The sequence below is a fragment of the Chelon labrosus genome (genome assembly GCF_963514085.1).
Source record: "Chelon labrosus genome assembly, chromosome: 1".
In the NCBI taxonomy this organism is placed as follows: domain Eukaryota; kingdom Metazoa; phylum Chordata; class Actinopteri; order Mugiliformes; family Mugilidae; genus Chelon; species Chelon labrosus.
The window spans coordinates 38,977,369-38,995,455 of NC_140337.1; the positions used below are offsets into that span (position 1 = coordinate 38,977,369).

An 18,087-nucleotide genomic window follows, 5' to 3' on the forward strand; every position below is an offset into this window, starting at 1 on the left:
CGATGTCTTCTTCTCTGTCTCTGTGCTCCTTCAACCAGAGCGTCTCCCTTCGTCTTCTTCTGGCTCACAATGAACGCAGAGACATTCAGGCTGTCCAAACAGAGGACGAGGTCAACGACCACGAGACGCACTTTGACCCGGACAACACAGTGTGTGTGTTTGTGTGTATCCACACTGATCAGCCACAACATTATGACCACTGACAGGAGACGGTTCAGTGTTCTGCTGGGAAACTTCTGGACCTGGCATTCATTGGTGTGGAGGCCCCTCCCCTCAAAGCCCCCCCCCCCCCACTACCAAGAGGACACCCTCAGGAGGCCCATGTCCATTCTGTGATGAGTCACCCATGTTGGTGCTGTGGCTGATGGCTGTATATTCAGTCAGAGTCGGACTAGATGAGGAGATCTGTTGAAGCTTCTGATGATTTCAAACTCCAATGTCTCCAATGTCAGGCTGGGCATGGTGGACCCAGACCTGCCTCCTCCAGGTCCTCCCACCATGAGGAGCTTCAAGGTGAGTGGGACACGTTCTAGGTGAACTCAAAGAGCTTCAGATATTGTCCCGTGGGCTCATCCTGTTGGTTGACGTTCAGGAGTTTCTGCTCAACACGGAGGACAGCGTCGACGAGACCGAGGCAGTGAAGCGCTACAACCAGTACAAGCTGGACTTCAGACGGCAGCAGCTGCAGGACTTCTTCCTCCAACACAAAGACCAGGAGTGGTTCCGCTCAAAGTACCACCCTGATGACATCACGGCGAGGAAGGCGGAGTCTCTGGCCGCCCTCAGAACCAGACTGGGCGTCTTCCTCTTCCTGCTGGACAGCAGCTGGTTGGATAACGTGTCGCTGGACGTGGACCACGCCCCCGCCATCATCAAACTTCTGGATGCAGGTCAGTGGATGGACACGGGCAGCAAACTGAAAAGTGTTTCTGGGTAATGAAGTCCTCAAGCTTTGCTGTGTGTTCCTCTGCAGCCGTGATAAAGATGGAAGGAGGTACAGACTTTGACCTCCAGGTCCTGGAGGCTCCTGCTGCTCCTGCTGGGGCGAGCAGCTGTGGCGGACTAGACAAGAGTCAGGGAGATCCCAGCGGAGGAAATGTGAGCGGTCAGACTGTCTCAGAGTCAACTGTGAGCCGGACGGAGGAGAGGAGCAGTGAGACGGGCCAGACGAAAGACTCTGAGAAGGTCAGAATAGCTGCTTCCTGATGACCCTGCTCTGTAGCTGGACAATAATCTGTGGGATTAATGTCCTGTCACCGTTTCATGTCAACCACTGGCGGTGTGTACGACACGTGACTGGACCGGAGCTGAGATTAACAACTCATGTTCCAGTTGAGAGATTCAGAAAGCTCCCAGGTGTGTGGTGGGCTCTCACCTGAAAGAACCCACAGAAACTGGAAGTTTTCTGACCGGCCTAAGGGAAACCCTTCTCCCAAAGAGAACCAGCTCTCCACAGAATAACTATGTCATATCCATCTTCAGGGTGAGCGTAGCCAAAACAACAAACAAACCAGCTGACCAACATAACCACTAACTGAACTACCAAACAAACATGAAGTAAAATACAAGACGAGCTTCTCAGCCCTACTTGGCAAACATTCAGATCATAGAGTGAACAATACAGTCAGAGTACGGAGTGGTTCAGCTCTTGATGGAGCACCTGGCTTCTCCAACAAAGGCCTCTTTAAACTCCACCCCCTCAGGTCTCCTCCAATCACAGGCCAGCCGACGGGAAGAAGCTGAAACGAAAAACAGCAACCCCTGCAGACAGGGAGGGCGTAGAGCACCAGACATGACTCAGTCATAACACTTTCTAAATCAGAATCACCTGAAGACGTAACACAGGTTGATAGTTTCTTGACCAGAGTTACAGAGGAGGTTTAAAGGACTCTCAACGTCTCTTTTACTCAAGTTGAAATTATGAAAGTCTTGAGTTGACTGCAGTCTAATAAATCTCCAGGAGAGGATGGCTTGCCTTCTGAATTCTATAAGGAGTTTAAAGATTTACTTGTTTCACTCATTATGGACGTAATCAACTTGGGTCTAAAACTCATTCTCTTCCTGAATCCTTCTCCACTGCCTTCGTTACTGTTACTCATAAGAAAAACAACCGACCAAGGACCGGTCCTAGTACAGCTGTGGCACTAGATGAAGAAAAAGCCTTTGATTGGTTCAAATGGTCATATTTATTTAAAGTCTTGGCTGTCACAAAAGGGGGTAGCAGGGGTTGGGGTGCGGACCCAGATGCAGGACTAGGCAAAAAGGGGTTTTAATTAATAAAAAAAAAAAAAAAAAAAAACTTACAAAAACTAAAGACGCTGCTGACAGGGCAGGAAATCCAAAAAGCAAAACTCTAATACACTAACAAATCTATGACGTAGCATGAAACTATGGCATGGAACATGAACAATGACATGAAACGTGGGAAACACGCAGTAACAAGTAGTATGATGCGACAGAGACAAAGGGGAAGGCAGGGCTATATATACACACACACACATGAGGAACAGGGGTGACGAGACACAGGTGAAGCAAATGAAGAATTAACACAAGGTGAAACCAATGATCTAATCAAAAGAAAACATGGAGTAACAAAACAGGAAATTCAGAACTTAACAAAATAAAACAGGAAACAGAAAACCTAAACACTAAACCATGACTATGAAAAACCAAGAACTTAACAAAATACAATAAACAGAAACACAAGAAACTAAACCATGATGGAAAGACATGACAGAAAACAACAAAACCATGAAAGACATGACGAAGGACATGACAGACAACATGACATGGAACACAAACAGAAAAACCAGACCTTAACAAAATAAAACAGGAAGCAGAACAGAAAAACTAAACGCTAAACATGACAGAAACTAAGACATGACAAAAGACATGACGAAGGACAAGACATGACAAAAGACGTGACAGAACCCCCTCCTTAAGGGACGGATCCCAGACGTCCCTAACAAAACAAAAACTTAAACAAAAGTCAGTACTGGACAGGGTGGGTGGAGGGGGCATGGCAGGAGGGATCCAGGGCAACCGAGAGGTTGAGCAGACGTGGCCGAGAGTTCAGGGGGCCGACCGGGAGGCCGGGCAGACGTGGCAGAGAGTTCAGGGGGCCGACCGGGAGGCCGGGCAGACCACTCAGGAGCAGAAGCGGGGACAGGAGCAGAGGCCAGACCCACCTCAGGAGCAGAAGCGGGGACAGGAGCAGAGGCCAGACCCACCTCGGGAACAGGGGCAGGAGCAGAAGCCGGGGTCCGAGCCACCTCGGGAACAGGGGCAGGAGCAGAAGCCGGGGTCCGAGCCACCTCGGGAACAGGGGCAGGAGCAGAAGCCGGGGTCCGAGCCACCTCGGGAACAGGGGCAGGAGCCGGTTCAGGATCCACCTCGAGAACAGGAGCGGGAACCAGGGAAGAGGCGACCCTCGGAGCCGGAACGGGAACCAGGGAAGAGGCGACCCTCGGAGCCGGAACGGGAACCAGGGAAGAGGCGACCCTCGGAGCCGGAACGGGAACCAGGGAAGAGGCGACCCTCGGAGCCGGAACGGGAACCAGGGAAGAGGCGACCCTCGGAGCCGGAACGGGAGCCAGAAGCGAGTGGATCCTCGGAGCCGGAACAGAGACAGGGAGCAGCGCTGGAGCAGGACGTGAGCGGGTCCTCGGAGCCGGTACAGGGACAGGAAGCAGCGCTGGAGCAGGACGTGAGCGGATCCTCGGAGCCGGTACAGGGACAGGGAGCAGCGCTGGAGCAGGACGTGAGCGGCTCCTCGGAGCCGGTACAGGGACAGGGAGCAGCGCTGGAGCAGGACGTGAGCGGATCCTCGGAGCCGGTACAGGGACAGGGAGCAGCGCTGGAGCAGGACGTGAGCCGATCCTCGGAGCCGGGACAGGGACAGGAGCTGAAGCGACCCTCGGAGCCGGGAGAGGAGCCGGAGCTGATGCGACCCTCGGAGCCGGGAGAGGAGCCGGAGCTGATGCGACCCTCGGAGCCGGGAGAGGAGCCGGAGCTGATGCGACCCTCGGAGCCGGGAGAGGAGCCGGAGCTGAAGCGAGGCATGAGCCGACCCTCGGGGCCGGTACGGGAGCAGGAGCGGGGCATGAGCCGACCCTCGAGGCCGGTACGGGAGCTGGAGCAGGAACGGAGGCAGAAGAGGCTCGCTGGGAGCTAGCTGGCCGGTGGCCAGCAGGCTGGGGAGCAACCACCATGTGGCCGACAGGACGGGATTCCAGAGGCCGCCGGCCAGCAGACCTCCCTCCATGGCGTCCACGTGGACCATGTTTCCTTTTCGGAGCCCCCATGGCCAAATGAGTGTCCACATACGGAAACAAAAACTCTGGCATGAGCCATGGCTTACACTCCAGCATTTGATCTTGATAATAAGCAATAACTCGCCTTTTGTCCTCCTCCTCATCAAAAATAAAGTCTGCTGGGTCCTTTGCTGGTCGCGTCATTCTGTCACAAAAGGGGGTAGCAGGGGTTGGGGTGCGGACCCAGATGCAGGACTCAAGGAGGCAGGAGTAGGCAAAAAGGGGTTTTAATTAATAAAAAAAACCAAAACTTACAAAAACTAAAGACGCTGCTGACAGGGCAGGAAATCCAAAAAGCAAAACTCTAATACACTAACAAATCTATGACGTAGCATGAAACTATGGCATGGAACATGAACAATGACATGAAACGTGGGAAACACGCAGTAACAAGTAGTATGATGCGACAGAGACAAAGGGGAAGGCAGGGCTATATATACACACACACACATGAGGAACAGGGGTGACGAGACACAGGTGAAGCAAATGAAGAATTAACACAAGGTGAAACCAATGATCTAATCAAAAGAAAACATGGAGTAACAAAACAGGAAATTCAGAACTTAACAAAATAAAACAGGAAACAGAAAACCTAAACACTAAACCATGACTATGAAAAACCAAGAACTTAACAAAATACAATAAACAGAAACACAAGAAACTAAACCATGATGGAAAGACATGACAGAAAATAACAAAACCATGACAGAAACTAAACCATGAAAGACATGACGAAGGACATGACAGACAACATGACATGGAACACAAACAGAAAAACCAGACCTTAACAAAATAAAACAGGAAGCAGAACAGAAAAACTAAACGCTAAACATGACAGAAACTAAGACATGACAAAAGACATGACGAAGGACAAGACATGACAAAAGACGTGACATTGGCTAAGTCTGGGTTTGGTCGGTCCTTTATTGGGTGGGTGATAACCTTGTATCATAAGCCAAGGCTAGGCTCACTACTGATGGGCACGTCTCATAGGCATTACCCCTTGTCTCCTGGACTTTTTGTTTTGGTTATTGAGCCACTGGTTGAAGCAGTAAGACAGGATCCAGATGTCTGGGGCTTCATGGTTGGTCAGACAGCTCATAAAATCAATCTACTGGCAGATGATGTAATCCTACGTCTCTTATGAGATTGCAGACTTACGGTACAGTTTCTGGGTACAAGGTGAATTGTGAGAAAAGTGGAATTCTTCCACTAACGAACCTTAATTATATCAAATGTCAGAGTACAACTCCATTTAAATGGTCCACAGATGGCATTAAATATCTTGGAATAACTGTAGACAGCAATATTAAGAACCTGTATAAACTCAATTATCGCCCATTACTTCTTAAAGTTGAGGATGATCTCTGTAAGGGGAGAAATCCGCCCATTACCTTGACTGGTAGAATCAGTTGTATGAAGATGAATGGTCTACCAAGATTACAGTACCCCCTTCAGTCACTACCCATCCCACTGAGCCAAGAACTTTATAAAACTCTACGTAAAACCATAAGACGGTTCATATGGACGGGTGGAGGAAAAACTTTGTTGGGACTGTCAGTTTTAAGAAGTACTGTTTGGCAGCTCAAATGTGATTAATGTTTTCCTTTTTGAGGGTGACAGTGCCCCCTTTTGGGTGAACATTGCACTGCATATAAATAGGGACCCTAGAGCCTTATCCAGTAGATCTGATGACCCTGTGCTGGCCCATTTCATTAAGACATGGTATGAGGTTCACAGGAGTCTTGGTCAGAGCTCTGGTCCGATCCGCTCCGCCCCCGCTGGAAAAAATAAGTGTAGAAGAAGATGATAGAAGATGGTAGAAAGGCAGCCTTTGGTCAGAAACAAAGTAAAGCCAATTCTGTGTCATGGAAACACTTGGGTTTCGAGGAGTCTGACTCGGAACAAACGAAGATATTGTGCAAGATATGCCACGCTACTAAGGCTGACAACTGTCCCTTGAAAAACGAAATCGTCCCGTATTTACAAACAAAAGTACGTGTCCCGTATTGAGCTGTCACGGGACGCACTTTGTCCCGTACTACCGTGAAAATAAAAAATACTGTGTAAAATGTCAATGGATTTAAGGAATAACCGCTTTATATGAACATTTACAGTAAATTTATTCCCAGGCCGTCTCCTGCTCTGTGACCAATGAGCTGACAGCGGAAACCTTGCGAATTTTGTATTAAAAATAAATTGAAAAAAAAATCTTCATGCCAAAGTCTGGGATAGTGTTTACTTTTTATTTTTACATATTATTTAATTAACTTTATTAATATATTTTTCTCTTAATTAATTTAATTTAAAAAAAAATTCTTATTAAAAGAAATACCCGAGTTAAAAGTTGAATAAATGCTTGTTCTCAAATCAATGAATAATCGTCTTTAATAATCGTGATTACAATATAAATCAAAATAATTGTGATTATGATTTTTGCCATAATCAAGCAGCCCTATTTTCTCATTTTTTGATTCTCCACCTAAATGAAAAATCAAAAGACTGTTTTTCATGTGAGTCAAGTATGTTAATATCTAGACTGTAGGACAACTGGCTTTGAAGCTATGTATCAGTTTGCTGCTAATGTAGCTAGCGCTAGGTCACCTAAATAAGAAAGACACCGATTCCCTGAAATGTCTGTGATTGGTGGGCAGGTGCAAATGTCCTGATGTTATAGCTATACTTTCCCCCCCCAGAAACAAGCAAATCTTGTTCTTGACTGGGTCTTCAAATCATGTCGTCAACAATTCTGATAACTTTCTGTCATTTGAGCTGTCAAGTCATCAGTCTGAGGTAAACTAGGTCGCCAAAAATGGACAAATGGCTAAAACGGATAGATTGCTCTTCCAGTGAGACCTCAACTGCTGCCACCAGTCAGGCTCTCAGACATTTCTTTTTCTAGCTGCTACAAGTGCATGAGAGTAGGGGGTACATGGCTGGAGGCAGCGCCGTCGTATAGGGGGGAAAGGTGATGACAATTCTAAGGGCCCACAGCCCATCAGGGCCACACACAGCCCCCAGTAGCCTCTACGTCTAAATTATTACGCATAGGCTTAACTAATATATATTCATAGTAATGAATCAACATTTTATAAGAATGGTGAGAGTAAAACTACCGAGGGCGCCTCTTGTTCATTCATTCATTCATTCATTGTCTGTAACGCGTAGCTGACGGGGCCAGGGGCTGTAGCTTCCGTTAGCTGTCAATCATCGGGTGAGAGGCGGGAAGTGGCCAGTTCATTGTAGAGCAGCGATTCCTAGTGTAGATAACTGAACGTTACTAATGTGGAGGCTATCTACAGCGGACTGTGTGTTTCACACATATTACTGTCGGACAGTGCTCCAGTCAGCACCAAGCACCCGCTCACTTACCAGGCTACACTGAATTGTATTATGACGCATTCAAGTTCTACTCAGTAATTATGAGCATTAGGCGAAGGTCAATAACGTTATCATGATGTGTTCAAGTGTGGTCTTGTAAAAATGTGTTAGCTATTGGTGGGACATTTGAAAATACAAAGAAGTTAAATGTTCCAACAAGATTTGTTGTTGTTTTCACAGCGATATAAAATAAAATACACCATAATGGCTGACAATAACAAAAAGACAATTTAGAATTTTGGACAGTTTACACTGACTTCTGGATGCTTTAAAAATATTTTTTGTCTGACAAGGGTGACACTGACATTACTCAAAAGAGCTTTCCCTCCACATACAATGGCAAAGTGAAGCTGTCTGCCTAGAGCTATGGTAGCCTACTGAGTAAGCCCATTTAGATTTTGTGTCTTCTTAGAATTCTTAGAATCTTCTGCACTTTACCTGTGACTGTTGCAGGTGGAGAAAGGGCATTTAGCAAACTGAAACTAGTCTCAGATCCACAACAACCCAAGAGAGGCTAAATAGCCTTGCTAGACTTTCAACTGAAAGTCAGCTAAGCCGACAGTTGGACTTCAAAGACCTCATCAGCGAATTTGCCAACAACAAGGCTCGGCGTTGGGCTTTCTGATCAGACTGACAGAGATGTTGCACCATGCAAGACAGTTAAGCTGTGAACAAACAAGCCAGTTCAAACCTAAACTGAGATTAGATGAGGTTTGATTTTTTTTGTTGTTTTTGATATTTATTTTATAACAAAGTATTTCATGTGCTGTTGGTGTTACCTGCACATTCAAGTTAAATGCTACATTTCTACCTTGAGCTCCACCTTGTGGACTATCTTGAGCCAGGACACTTTGAGTTTTTTTTAATTATTATTATTTTTGGATATCAGTGCTTGATCGTTAATAAATACAATAACATACCCAATATCTGTTGAGTGGTTAATTGAAGATATATGCAATCAGAGGTGTAATAACGTGTTGCAAATCAGAGAAATGGGAATAATTTACATAATAATACTCTAACTCATTGTTGAGTGATTATACACCAGGCATCAACAGAAAAACAAATAAAAACATCATAATACACAGTTGTAAAAAAAGTGGCAATGAATGGGGTAGAGGGGCCCACTCCGATATTCTTTCAGGGGGCCCAGAATTCCTAGCAACGGCCCTGGCTGGAGGACAAATGTCTGAAGGGGTACGTACTGTGAAAAAGGTTGGGAACCACTGGCCTAGGAGACCGCTATGAGGACGGACTCTTCATGTCTTTTAAAGAGCTAAAGACGATCAAGATCCTTTCTTCGATGTAACCTGGACGCCACAATGAGCTTACCAACACCAGCGAAGGTGGAGGAGCTGCAACGAGAAGGAAGCACAAATAAACGTATATCCAGAATGTATTCCATGTCGCTGAAAGAGTGTCCTGAAGCAGGTTAGCATGGATCCAGAGTGAGACGGGAATCGGACTTAAACAAAACAACTGAAGAACAACTTTGGATGGATTTGTGTCAAGACAGTCAACCTGAACCTGAACTGTCTGAAATGTGCTTCAGGTGTGGTGTTGAGGTGTTCTCCCTCCTGCCCTGTGATAAGGTGAGAATACTCAGTCACCATGGTGACACCTTATCCAGGATTATGTGTGTTGTATTCCCTTTAGATCCAGAGATGTGTTTACTCTTCTAATAATCTCTGGATCCTTGGTGAAATCCCAAACCAAACTGACAGACGTTGCTTTATGTGCTGCCAGAAAATGTATTTTTGTTTTGACATGGAACCTGATTCTCCCGTCCTTATTCCTTGATGGTGCTTGGAGATGAACGGCTGAATAGCTCTTTAAAAAGCTCTTATAAAGAAAGGATATGAAACCCTTCTGGAAACTTGGCAGCCACATCTAGACCTCATAGGCGCATCGTTGACAACCTGTGAACTCTTATAAAATGGTACACTATGTTAAATGTCTGTATGGAGAAATGAACGTGCACCTTTTTTTTTCCCTGTCAGCTTGTGTTATGTATGTTTTGTATGTTTTGTGTTTGTGTAAAGCTGAACGTTGCTGACTTTTGCCACAAATTCCCTCTCAGTGGATCGTTGTCTTTTCTTTCTTCCTCACCTTCAAGTGTAAAAGTTTCTTCCCATCAGACAACAGATTACTCTCCCAAATTAAATCTTGTGACCAGAGCCGGCTCTAGGCGTAGGCGACGTAACAGGCGGTCACGTAGAAAGGAAGCCCTCAAACAGCCCGTTGTTTCTGACTGACCTGGCCCTGAACCAGGGGCCGAGCTGTAGCAGGCACCTCCGGTAGCACCGCGGTTCTTATTGCCGTCATGAAAAGGCCTCTACATGTTTCGCTTGTCCTGGACAGTAACAGGTCAATCTACTCTACATCTGTCCACAGACGGGTTTGGAGCAAGGAGGTCCAGATGTGTACAGTTTGAAATGAAAAACAAAAAACAGGAAAACAATATTTGCTGTCACTGGGACTGACCACAAACCCACACTGCCACTTTTATATATTGTTAGAAGAGAGCACATATTTATTTTTCATATTGTGGTAGCTATCTGGACTTTCTAAATATTTAACCCTCAGACATCCGTTTAATTTACTACCCTCTTGAGTCATTGAGGACAAAACTGCTGTTCTGCTTTTTTCTGCATAAATCTCTTAAACCACTTCAGCATTTTACAGAACCACCACAAAGTCAATCATTTTGAGGCTTTTAACCCTTTAAATGACAATTAGATCATTAAATTCACGAGGTTCATTTCCATAAAACTAATGTTGGGAGGTCCTGGATGTGACCACAATGATCTAAAATACTGACTTGGTTGCATTATCAGTTTTTGCGCAGCATCAGATTTTAAACGTCCCATTGACTCCCATTATAACCACATTTTTAATCTCTCAGCCGTGACACAAAATAAACATTCATTCTGTAATATCAGGGTTTAATTCATGAGAAACATTTGAGGTTAAATTTGTCATTTTTAGTGTCCAACACTAAAATCAGCCTTTCCTCATTATAGGGCCTATGCAGAAAATGTTAGTTTCATTAGTTTCTGTGTTATTGAGCTTAGCCTGTTACGTGTGTGTGTGTGTGTGTGTGTGTGTGTACAGACATATATGCACGGTTTCAAGAAAATAAAAACACGGGCCCCTTCTCTATCGTCTCTATTAGTTTGTTTTTATTGTTGTCGTCTGACAGCAGCTCCGGCCTACGGCGGGAGGAGACACGTGGTGGTGCGTTCAGGTGCATTCAGGTGCGCTGGCTGTGCTTCTGGCAGATGTAGTGCAGCCTGGTGGAGCAGTGCACGTCGTTGAGACGTCCGTCACTGTAAATGTGAGCGCAGTCCTCGTCTTCGGGACCGAGACCGTGACCCGTCCAGCTGTCTGGTTGTCCTGGTCTCCAGCGCCTGGACACAAGCTCATGTTTCTGTCTCTGTCATAACACATCCTCTGACCCTGACCTTTACCCTGACCTTTAACCTGACCCTGACCTTTACCCTGACCTTTAACCTGACCCTGACCTTTACCCTGACCTTTACCCTGACCTTTACCCTGACCTTTAACCTGACCCTGACCTTTACCCTGACCTTTAACCTGACCTTTAACCTGACCCTGACCTTTAACCTGACCCTGACCTTTACCCTGACCTTTACCCTGACCTTTACCCTGACCTTTAACCTGACCCTGACCTTTACCCTGACCTTTAACCTGACCTTTACCCTGACCTTTACCCTGACCTTTAACCTGACCCTGACCTTTACCCTGACCTTTAACCTGACCCTGACCTGAACATGTTTTAACTGTGAGAGCTTCATAGAAACATGAACACAGTCTCAGGGCTGCGTTAATGTGTAAACATCAGATTTTATTTCTGTTTCTAAAACTCATACTCCGTTCCCCAGGGATCAGTGCTCACTCCTCACTGGTTTCACTAATGGTCTAAAGTTTCAAAGCGACTTATCAAACAGTTCATTTTAAGATTTTAAGTCTTAACAAGAATGCTTCGTAACAACTACGTATAAAAGCAGACAGTCGGTCATAAACAGACCTGCGCTCCATTCGGTACGGTGTCTGGTTGACCCACTCCCACCGGCCGGTTCTCCAGTCAGACAAACCCACCCAGAACCACTCTTGAGCCGCATGACTGGTCACAAAGTCCTGGACATACAGAGGACAGTCAGACAGGAAGGGTTTACCGTCCACAGTGAAAACAAAGAGACAAACGTCAAATACACTTTCTGACACCTCCATTAAAACGCTGAGCTACTTCCTCACAGGACCGTGTTGTAATTCACTGTTTGACCTGATGGTGTCACCGTTAAATGCTACGCTACACATGTCTCTAACACGCTTGTGATTTAAGACTAATCCTACGAGTCCATTAACATCAGCAGATTATTGTCAGGACGTCTCGTACTGATGTGTCCATACTTAACAAGCATGTGACAGGCCGTCTCACCCAGTCCTTGTCCTGGTGGAGAATCACCAGGTGAGCTTGTTGTTTCTCACACCAGAGTCTGGACTCGTTCCAGGACAGAGACAAGCGACTGAAGAAATAACAGTTGTTGCCAAACGGAGTCCAGTCCATAGGACAACAACCGTCTGCTGCTGAACCTGGAGGACGGACAAAACAAGAGTGAGATTCCTGTAGGCGTTTACTTCACTGACATGACTGAACGTGGCTGAAATTACTGTTGTTGATGATCTGCTCCAGGGAACATTTGAGGGAAGTGATGCTCCTGCTGAGAGAGTCCACGACAGACAGCTGCTTCAACGCATCCGACACTGAACACACATCAGACAGAACGTCAGACAGAACGTCAGACAGAACGTCATGTGACGCTACGCACGCGTCTCAGATCGGACACGAGCTAGCGTCAAGTGACGCTACGCACGCGTCTCAGATCGGACACGAGCTAGCGTCAAGTGACGCTACGCACGCGTCTCAGATCAGACGCGAGCTAGCATCAAGTGACGCTACGCACGCGTCTCAGATCAGACGTGAGCTAGCATCAAGTGACGCTACGCACGCGTCTCAGATCAGACGTGAGCTAGCATCAAGTGACGCTACGCACACGTCTCAGATCAGACGTGAGCTAGCATCAAGTGACGCTACGCACGCGTCTCAGATCGGACACGAGCTAGCATCAAGTGACGCTACGCACGCGTCTCAGATCAGACGTGAGCTAGCATCAAGTGACGCTACGCACGCGTCTCAGATCAGACGTGAGCTAGCATCAAGTGACGCTACGCACGCGTCTCAGATCAGACGTGAGCTAGCATCAAGTGACGCTACGCACGCGTCTCAGATCAGACGTGAGCTAGCATCAAGTGACGCTACGCACGCGTCTCAGATCGGACACGAGCTAGCGTCAAGTGACGCTACGCACGCGTCTCAGATCGGACACGAGCTAGCGTCAAGTGACGCTACGCACGCGTCTCAGATCGGACACGAGCTAGCGTCAAGTGACGCTACGCACGCGTCTCAGATCGGACACGAGCTAGCGTCAAGTGACGCTACGCACGCGTCTCAGATCAGACGCGAGCTAGCGTCAAGTGACGCTACGCACGCGTCTCAGATCGGACACGAGCTAGCGTCAAGTGACGCTACGCACACGTCTCAGATCAGACACGAGCTAGCATCAAGTGACGCTACGCACACGTCTCAGATCAGACACGAGCTAGCATCAAGTGACGCTACGCACGCGTCTCAGATCAGACGTGAGCTAGCATCAAGTGACGCTACGCACACGTCTCAGATCAGACGTGAGCTAGCATCAAGTGACGCTACGCACGCGTCTCAGATCAGACATGAGCTAGCATCAAGTGACGCTACGCATACGTCTCAGTTCAGACATGAGCTAGCATCCAGTGACGCTACACACACGTCTCAGTTCAGACATGAGCTAGCATCAACGGACGCTACGCTATGCACACGTCTCAGTTCAGACATGAGCTAGCATCAAGTGACGCTACGCACACGTCTCAGTTCAGACATGAGCTAGCATCAACGGACGCTACGCTACGCACACGTCTCAGATCAGATACGAGCTAGGATCAACACACTTGAGGTCAGCTGGTCCTTGTTGTTCTCAACAGCAAAACGCAGCTGCTGAACTTCTCTGACTGCATCTGGAACAGACAACAGAAACCATTCAGCGAGTTAGCATCTTTAGCAGAAGGAGGTGGTTTACGATCATGTTTGCAGCCTCTGTCATGCTAGCATTAGCATGCTAACATGCCGTCTGTTCTGGAAGACGACCGTGAATACTGAAAGAAACATTACTATACGTGGTATATTAGTACACATTACACTGCTAATGCTAGCTCCAGTTATAATTCTACTGTGTACATTTTTGATAAAATATATTTGACTTGACTTTTTGAAATCTGTTTGTTCGATCTGTCCAACTTTGTTTAAACAGTGCCACGGTTTAAATCATATAAGAATTTAGAAGTTAAATAAATGTTTCATTCACAAACCTTTTTATTAGCTACAGGGAGTCATGGCTAAATTCTCATCGGTAAAACTAACAGCTCGGGTGGAATGCTTTTATTTTGAAAATACCTGCTGCAGCAGCAGATGTGTGTGGCGTTCATGTGTTACCGTGAGCGTTCTGCAGCGAGGTGTTCAGGGACTGGATGACGTCGCTCATGTTAGAAACCTTCTGCTCCACTGACCACAGACGATTCGATGTCTTGACGTCTGATCACAGGAACAGGAAGCAGTGACTACATGCTGTACATACTAAAAGTCTGCTGGTCTTTTTCAAGACTATTATTCCACAAAAGTAAAACTACATTACCGTCAAATAGCATCCGATCATGTAATCTGGGTTTCCGACAATGTAAAGGCCGCTGAAGTTAAGCTGGTTATGTTACTGTCAACTACAGGAAACGCGTCTGAAAACATCTATTAACTTTAGCTAATCTCGCTGTTACAGCACAGAAGCTAACTTCAACTACCTGAGGTAGCTTTAACTTTAACTTTAACAAGTGGAGTTAAGCTAACTTTAACTAGCCGAAGTGAAGCTAACTTTAAGTAGCTGGAGTGAAGCTAACTTTTACTAGTTGAGTGAAGCTAAGTTTAACTAGCCAGAGTGAAGCTAACTGTAACTAGCCGGAGTGAAGCTAACTTTAACTAGCCGGAGTGAAACTAAGTTTAATTAGCCGGAGTTAGGCTAACTTTAACTAGTGGAGTGAAGCTAACTTTAACTAGCCGGAGTGAAGCTAACTTTAACTAGTGAAGTTAAGATAACTTTAACTAGCCAGAGTGAAGCTAACTTCAACTAGCCAGAGTAAAGCTAACTTCAACTAGCCAGAGTAAAGCTAACTTCAACTAGCCAGAGCGAAGCTAACTTCAACTAGCCAGAGTAAAGCTAACTTCAACTAGCCGGAGTTAAGCTAACTTTAACTAGTGGAGTGAAGCTAACTCTAACTAGTAGAGTTAAGCTAAATTTAACTAGCCGGAGTTAAGCTAACTTTAACTAGTGAAGTTAAGATGACTTTAACTAGCCAGAGTGAAGCTAACTTTAACTAGCCAGAGTTAAGCTAACTTCAACTAGCCAGAGTGAAGCTAAGTTTAACTAGCCAGAGTTAGGCTAACTTTAACTAGTGGAGTTAAGCTAAGTTTAACTAGCCGGAGTTAAGCTAACTTTAACTAGTGGAGTTAAGCTGACTTTAACTAGTGAAGTTAAGATAACTTTAACTAGCTGGAGTGAAGCTAACTTCAACTAGTGGAGTTACGCTGACTTTAACTAGTGGAGTTAAGATAACTTTAACTAGCTGGAGTGAAGCTAACTTCAACTAGTTGAGTGAAGCTAACTTCAACTAGCCAGAGTAAAGCTAACTTCAACTAGCCGGAGTTAAGCTAACTTTAACTAGTGGAGTGAAGCTAACTCTAACTAGTAGAGTTAAGCTAAATTTAACTAGCCGGAGTTAAGCTAACTTTAACTAGTGAAGTTAAGATGACTTTAACTAGCCAGAGTGAAGCTAACTTTAACTAGCCAGAGTTAAGCTAACTTCAACTAGCCAGAGTGAAGCTAAGTTTAACTAGCCAGAGTTAGGCTAACTTTAACTAGTGGAGTTAAGCTAAGTTTAACTAGCCGGAGTTAAGCTAACTTTAACTAGTGGAGTTAAGCTGACTTTAACTAGTGAAGTTAAGATAACTTTAACTAGCTGGAGTGAAGCTAAATTCAACTAGTGGAGTTACGCTGACTTTAACTAGTGGAGTTAAGATAACTTTAACTAGCTGGAGTGAAGCTAACTTTAACTAGCCAGAGTTAAGCTAACTTCAACTAGCCAGAGGGAAGCTAACTTCAACTAGCCAGAGTGAAGCTAACTTCAACTAGCCAGAGGGAAGCTAACTTCAACTAGCCAGAGTTAAGCTAACTTCAACTAGCCAGAGTGAAGCTAACTTCAACTAGCCAGAGTGAAGCTAACTTCAGTCCCCACATTGGACATGAAAAAGAATCTGTGTGAACTCACTGCTGGCTACCAGAGCTATGATCAGAACCAGGACAACTGCAGCCATCAGAGCAGGAAACAACCAACGTCTGTACCTGGACACACCTGAGAAAGCACGAGGCCCTGACACACAGACAGGTGAGAGACAGAGAGAACGTTAGAGACAGACAGGTGAGAGACAGCTGGTTACAGATGAGACAAACTCTGGTGTTGAAGAAGCCAGTGACGGATACCTTTGATCCAGAGGGGGTTGGTGTCCTGTTCCTTTTCATATTGGTAGTCGATCATCATGGAGGGTAAATCTGTTATTTACCTTAAACATGGAGATAAAGAATAAATCAACTGGAAACGCTGCGTGAGCGTCAAGCAGCAGAGAAGAGCGACTATTCATTGAATCTGTCTGTACGCTGAACTGTTGAAATGTTGGAATGAGATAACGAGGATAAATATCTTATTAAAATCTCTTCATGGAAAATAAACTGCATTTAAATTTTAGTTTGAGATCGAGTTAAAGAAAAGGCGTCCTCACCGTGTCTCTGTGGAACCAGCAGCTTGATTTCTGTCAAACTGAACTCTCTGAAAATGTTCAGTCATCACTTTGAGAACAATTCTGGATCCAGTCCAAACATTTCAAAACATTTTCTCACAACAGTCACACCAGTCACTTTCAGAACTTCCCTTTTATTTAGAAACTGTTGCTCTGAGGAAGGAACCGATCCTCCGTCCACTTCCCCAAATTAGTTCACAGAGGTCCAAACAATGTCTCAGCTACTCAGCTAAGCCCGACCCTCAGGAGGCCAAATAGAAACTTTACATCAATGAGTCAGAAGGAGGGAAACCAGTGTGATGGACACGTCTCTGGCACCAGGACAAGCTGTCAAAAAGACACAAAACCAACAGAAACAGACACAAAAAGACACAAAACCAACAAACAGACACAAAACCAACAAAAAGTGACATAAAAACCAACAGAAACAGACACAAAAAGACACAAAACCAACAAACAGACACAAAACCAACATAAAAAGACACAAAACCAACACAAAGAGACACAAAACCAACACAAAGAGACACAAAACCAACACCAATGGACACAAAACCAACACAAAACCAACACAGACACAAAACCAACACAAAAAGACACAAAACCAACACAAAGAGCCACAAAACCAACACAAAAAGACAAAAAACCAACAGAAACAGACACAAAACCAACACAAAAAGACACAAAACCAACACAAAAAGACACAAAACCAACAGAAATAGACACAAAACCAACATAAACAGACACAAAACCAACACAAAGAGACAGAAAAACAACAAAACCAACACAAAAAGACACAAAACCAACAGAAACAGACACAAAACCAACACAAAGACACAAAACCAACACAAAACCAACACAAACAGACACAAAACCAACACAAAAAGACACAAAACCAACAGAAATAGACACAAAACCAACATAAACAGACACAAAACCAACACAAAGAGACAGAAAAACAACAAAACCAACACAAAAAGACACAAAACCAACAGAAACAGACACAAAACCAACACAAAGACACAAAACCAACACAAAACCAACACAAACAGACACAAAACCAACACAAAAAGACACAAACCCAACACAAAGAGACACACAACCAACAAAGTCAACATAAACAGACACAAAACCAACATAAACAGACATAAAACCAACAGAAACAGACACAAAACCAACACAGACACAAAACCAACAGAAACAGACACAAAACCAACACAAAGACACAAAACCAACACAAACAGACACAAAACCAACACAAAAAGACACAAAACCAACACAAAGTAACACAAAACCAACACAAAGAGACACAAAACCAACAAAGTCAACATAAACAGACACAAAACCAACAGAAAGAGACACAAAATGACCAAAAACACA

At 45.2% G+C, this 18,087-nt stretch overlaps 2 protein-coding genes and 1 pseudogene across 4 annotated transcripts; 2 read left to right on the plus strand and 1 right to left on the minus strand.

Moving 5' to 3' along the window:
- On the plus strand, nt 1–2,252 carry LOC311490405 (serrate RNA effector molecule homolog). Its single transcript, XM_084547863.1, has 3 exons — nt 1–513; nt 593–890; nt 974–2,252. Exons 1-3 carry the CDS (start codon nt 421–423, stop codon nt 1,204–1,206), a joined length of 624 nt encoding a protein of 207 aa, XP_084403989.1. The 5' UTR covers nt 1–420; the 3' UTR covers nt 1,207–2,252.
- Nucleotides 2,253–10,709: 8,457 nt separating this feature from the next.
- On the minus strand, nt 10,710–17,229 carry asgr1a (asialoglycoprotein receptor 1a). 2 transcript variants are annotated; one of them, XM_084547831.1, is made up of 9 exons: nt 16,693–17,229; nt 16,397–16,465; nt 16,185–16,286; nt 14,305–14,403; nt 13,764–13,829; nt 12,390–12,482; nt 12,157–12,311; nt 11,746–11,855; nt 10,710–11,104 (listed from the first exon to the last, which is right to left on the minus strand). In XM_084547831.1, exons 2-9 carry the CDS (start codon nt 16,452–16,454, stop codon nt 10,948–10,950), a joined length of 840 nt encoding a protein of 279 aa, XP_084403957.1. In that variant the 5' UTR covers nt 16,455–16,465; nt 16,693–17,229; the 3' UTR covers nt 10,710–10,947. The 2 variants fall into 2 exon arrangements, with proteins under 2 accessions (XP_084403957.1, XP_084403956.1); XM_084547830.1 differs by having other exon boundaries at nt 16,397–16,476.
- On the plus strand, nt 17,126–18,068 carry LOC311493002 (annotated as a pseudogene). Its single transcript has 2 exons — nt 17,126–17,425; nt 17,920–18,068. The product of its transcript is annotated as an uncharacterized misc_RNA (transcript).
- Nucleotides 18,069–18,087: the final 19 nt, after the last annotated feature.

Excerpts from the sequence above, each read along its gene's own strand:
- LOC311490405 (XM_084547863.1), top strand. The coding sequence starts at position 421 with ATGATTTCAAACTCCAATGTCTCCAATGTCAGGCTGGGCATGGTGGAC. Across the intron at positions 514-592 it reads CCACCATGAGGAGCTTCAAG|GAGTTTCTGCTCAACACGGA; the intron begins GTGAGTGGGACA and ends GTTGACGTTCAG. Across the intron at positions 891-973 it reads CATCAAACTTCTGGATGCAG|CCGTGATAAAGATGGAAGGA; the intron begins GTCAGTGGATGG and ends GTTCCTCTGCAG.
- asgr1a (XM_084547831.1), bottom strand. The coding sequence starts at position 16,454 with ATGATGATCGACTACCAATATGAAAAGGAACAGGACACCAACCCCCTC. Across the intron at positions 14,404-16,184 it reads CATAGCTCTGGTAGCCAGCA|ACGTCAAGACATCGAATCGT; the intron begins GTGAGTTCACAC and ends TCCTGTGATCAG. Across the intron at positions 12,312-12,389 it reads GGAGCAGATCATCAACAACA|GTTCAGCAGCAGACGGTTGT; the intron begins GTAATTTCAGCC and ends TCCGTCCTCCAG.